Source organism: Nanorana parkeri, unplaced genomic scaffold (genome assembly GCF_000935625.1).
Source record: "Nanorana parkeri isolate BGI_ZX_2015 unplaced genomic scaffold, ASM93562v1 scaffold2022, whole genome shotgun sequence".
Classification (NCBI taxonomy): domain Eukaryota; kingdom Metazoa; phylum Chordata; class Amphibia; order Anura; family Dicroglossidae; genus Nanorana; species Nanorana parkeri.
Window position 1 is genome coordinate 163,609 of NW_017308290.1, and position 3,366 is coordinate 166,974.

Below are 3,366 nucleotides of genomic sequence, written 5' to 3' on the forward strand. Positions count from 1 at the left end.
CAGCGTACCCCATAGGGGCCCGGCCTCTTTCCAGGAGGAGCCTGAGGTTCAGCATTGTGCACTGTTGATGTCCCTTCATCTAGGATTCAGGAAGAACCTCTCTGATTGGCTGAAGGGTCTCACTTGTCATTGACATTTTCCAAGGTGGGGGAGGGGGGGCATTATGGGCGGAGGACTGAACCTCCCCTTGGATTATAAATCCTCCATCTTGAGTGTGGCAAACAAATAATCTGATTGGACATCATTTGTTTATTATAAAAATGATCAATTATAATAATTGTTTTATTTATCTCATTCCTGGAATTAGGGTTTATCTCCTTCACCCCTCCAGGAGTTCATCCGCTGTGCCCATTATGAGGGGCTCCCACCATCCCTGTGCTGAGTTCCCGGGTCTGTACACCCGCTGTGCCCATTATGAGGAGCTCCCACCATCCCTGTGCTGAGTTCCCGGGTCTGTACACCCGCTGTGCCCATTATGAGGGGCCCCCACCATCTCTGTGCTGAGTTCCCGGGTCTGTACACCCGCTGTGCCCATTATGAGGAGCTCCCACCATCCCTGTGCTGAGTTCCCGGGTCTGTACACCCGCTGTGCCCATTATGAGGAGCTCCCACCATCCCTGTGCTGAGTTCCCGGGTCTGTACACCCGCTGTGCCCATTATGAGGGGCTCTCACCATCCCTGTGCTGAGTTCCCGGGTCTGTACACTCGCTGTGCTCATGCATACTGGATTATATTATGGAGAATGTAGCCGGGTTTCGGGGGCTCCCCAGACCCCACCGATGTCTCAAATGTTACTTTGAATGGACTGACCCTTTAACTTGACAAAAGGAACTTTTCAGACCGATTTCATTAGAATGACGTCTTTATTCTCTGCAGAGCAATACACAGGAAATCCTCCATTATTCACACGGGTGAATCCTGAAGACCGACACCCGGCTGTGTATTTGTATTATAATGGAAGCTGTAATGTCTAATATACAAGATTGTCTCCAAATCCCGTCCACCCCGAACAATGGAGCCGCCACCTGTAAATATTGATGGAGTACTGAACCACATGGGGGCGCTCTACAGAGAACACCCAGCCAGTCACATCGGGCTGTGCACCAGAAGAGCTGACACTCTAATGTCCCCCCACAGCCACACACTATTATTATACATTTATATAGCGCTGACATATACCGCAGTGCTGTACAAGGAACACTGAGCCAGTCACATCGGTCTCTGTACAGAGGAGCTTACACTCTAATGCCCCCCTTAGTCTCTGTACAGAGGAGCTTACACTCTAATGTCCCCGTCCCCCATCACATCAGTCTCTGTACAGGGGAGCTGACACTCTAATGCCCCCTCCCCCACATCAGTCTCTGTACAGAGGAGCTTACACTCTAATGTCCCCTCGCCCCCGTCACATCAGTCTCTGTACAGAGGAGCTTACACTCTAATGCCCCCCCCTACAGTCACATCAGTCTCTGTACAGAGGAGCTTACACTCTAATGAATATTGATGGAGTACTGAACCACATGGGGGCGCTCTACAGAGAACACCCAGCCAGTCACATCGGGCTGTGCACCAGAAGAGCTGACACTCTAATGTCCCCCCACAGCCACACACTATTATTATACATTTATATAGCGCTGACATATACCGCAGTGCTGTACAAGGAACACTGAGCCAGTCACATCGGTCTCTGTACAGAGGAGCTTACACTCTAATGCCCCCCTTAGTCTCTGTACAGAGGAGCTTACACTCTAATGTCCCCGTCCCCCATCACATCAGTCTCTGTACAGGGGAGCTGACACTCTAATGCCCCCTCCCCCACATCAGTCTCTGTACAGAGGAGCTTACACTCTAATGTCCCCTCGCCCCCGTCACATCAGTCTCTGTACAGAGGAGCTTACACTCTAATGCCCCCCCCTACAGTCACATCAGTCTCTGTACAGAGGAGCTTACACTCTAATGTCCCCTCCCCCCCACAGTCACACACTATTATTATACATTGATATAGCTCTGACATATTCCCCCTCACTTCCTGTTGTGTCGCTGGGACTGGAACTAAAGGGGGAATCTTTATAACGGGACACGGGAAACGGTTTTAACCCTTTCCTACTCCATCCAAAGCTAAAAGAAAAGTGCTGACTGTACATAACGTTTCTGGGTCCTCGCGGAGCATGTGTCCCGGTCCTGAGGACAGTTATATAATAAGGTGAGTCACGCCGGGAACGCAGGAATGTGCCGTGAGCGGGGTGAAGTCACCAGGAAGTAAACAGGTTAGTACATAGCTGCCATATTTCGATCACGTGTACAAGACTGAGTCCAAAGTGTTTTAATGTGTGTAATGATTCTTGGCAAGACAACATAGAACAGCCAACGCGTTTCGGGGGGCTCTTATTCAGGGCTACAGGAGACACATGGCTGGAAACGAATTGAGATCCTCCTTGTCCACAGAGGCCTCCAATTTGGTTGTGCGACCTGTGACTCCACATTGGACTGTTGGCAGGAGTCCCTTTATCGGTCACGTGACTGGTATCCTTGATTTGGTCACATGACCAAGGCCTCCACACCTGTCACTCCACTGGTGACCCTTCTTTGGCTACATGAATAGAGGCTCTACACCAGTCACATGAACACTACCGCTGTTCGGTCATGTGACTGGTGCCTCTTATTCGTCACATGACCAGGACCTAGATCTTAGTAGTGCGACAGGAGGCAAATCTTTTATTAACTTTGATCTCTAGGTTCGTGGCCTCATCTGCCGCAGACTGGACACAATTATGCTCATGTTGAGGAAAATAATCTGAAAACAATGAAAATGTTACAAACTAAAAATGTGAGTAATTTCAATATAATATGTTTGGCAGTGATATGGACCAAGGACCTGCCCTGCCGGGAGTTGTAGTTCTCCCCCTCATCCTTCCCACCCCACCTTGCGTGCTCAGGCAGCTCTGCAGAGAGTCACGTGGCCTGACGGCTCCACCCCCCCCTCCCAGTGCCACATGTAAGATGGCGGCGGGGAGGTGTCGGGTGACGTAGGTGGGTGACGTCACGGGCCCGTGTTTTGTTTTTGCCTGGCCGGGGCGGTCGCCTCACATACAGTCCGGAGCGCAGAGAGCGGTGAAAGATGCCGTCCGAGAAGAGCTTCAAGCAGAGGCGGACTCTGGGTGAGTGTGTGAGGGGCGAGGGAAGAGGCCCTGTCATGGCTGTGACCCCCTGTCTCAGAATACATGGGAGTAGAGAAGGGTAATGCCCTCTTATGGAAAGGGGTTAAAGTGCAGGGGGGGTACGTAGAGGTAGTGAAAGGGTTAATGATGTGCATGGGGGGCAGTGGAAGGGTTAATGTGCATTGAAAGGGTTAATGTGCATGGGGGGCAG

General features: G+C 51.0%; 1 protein-coding gene across 1 annotated transcript in view; it reads left to right on the forward strand.

Moving 5' to 3' along the window:
- The first annotated feature begins 3,042 nt into the window (after positions 1-3,042).
- The window catches only part of MAP1LC3B (microtubule associated protein 1 light chain 3 beta), a 15,222-nt gene continuing 14,898 nt past the window's right edge, over positions 3,043-3,366 (forward strand). The window contains exon 1 of the mRNA XM_018572416.1: positions 3,043-3,155. Within this exon, the coding sequence (XP_018427918.1) occupies positions 3,116-3,155 (40 nt within the window). The 5' untranslated portion in view covers positions 3,043-3,115. The remainder of the gene's footprint in view (positions 3,156-3,366) is intronic.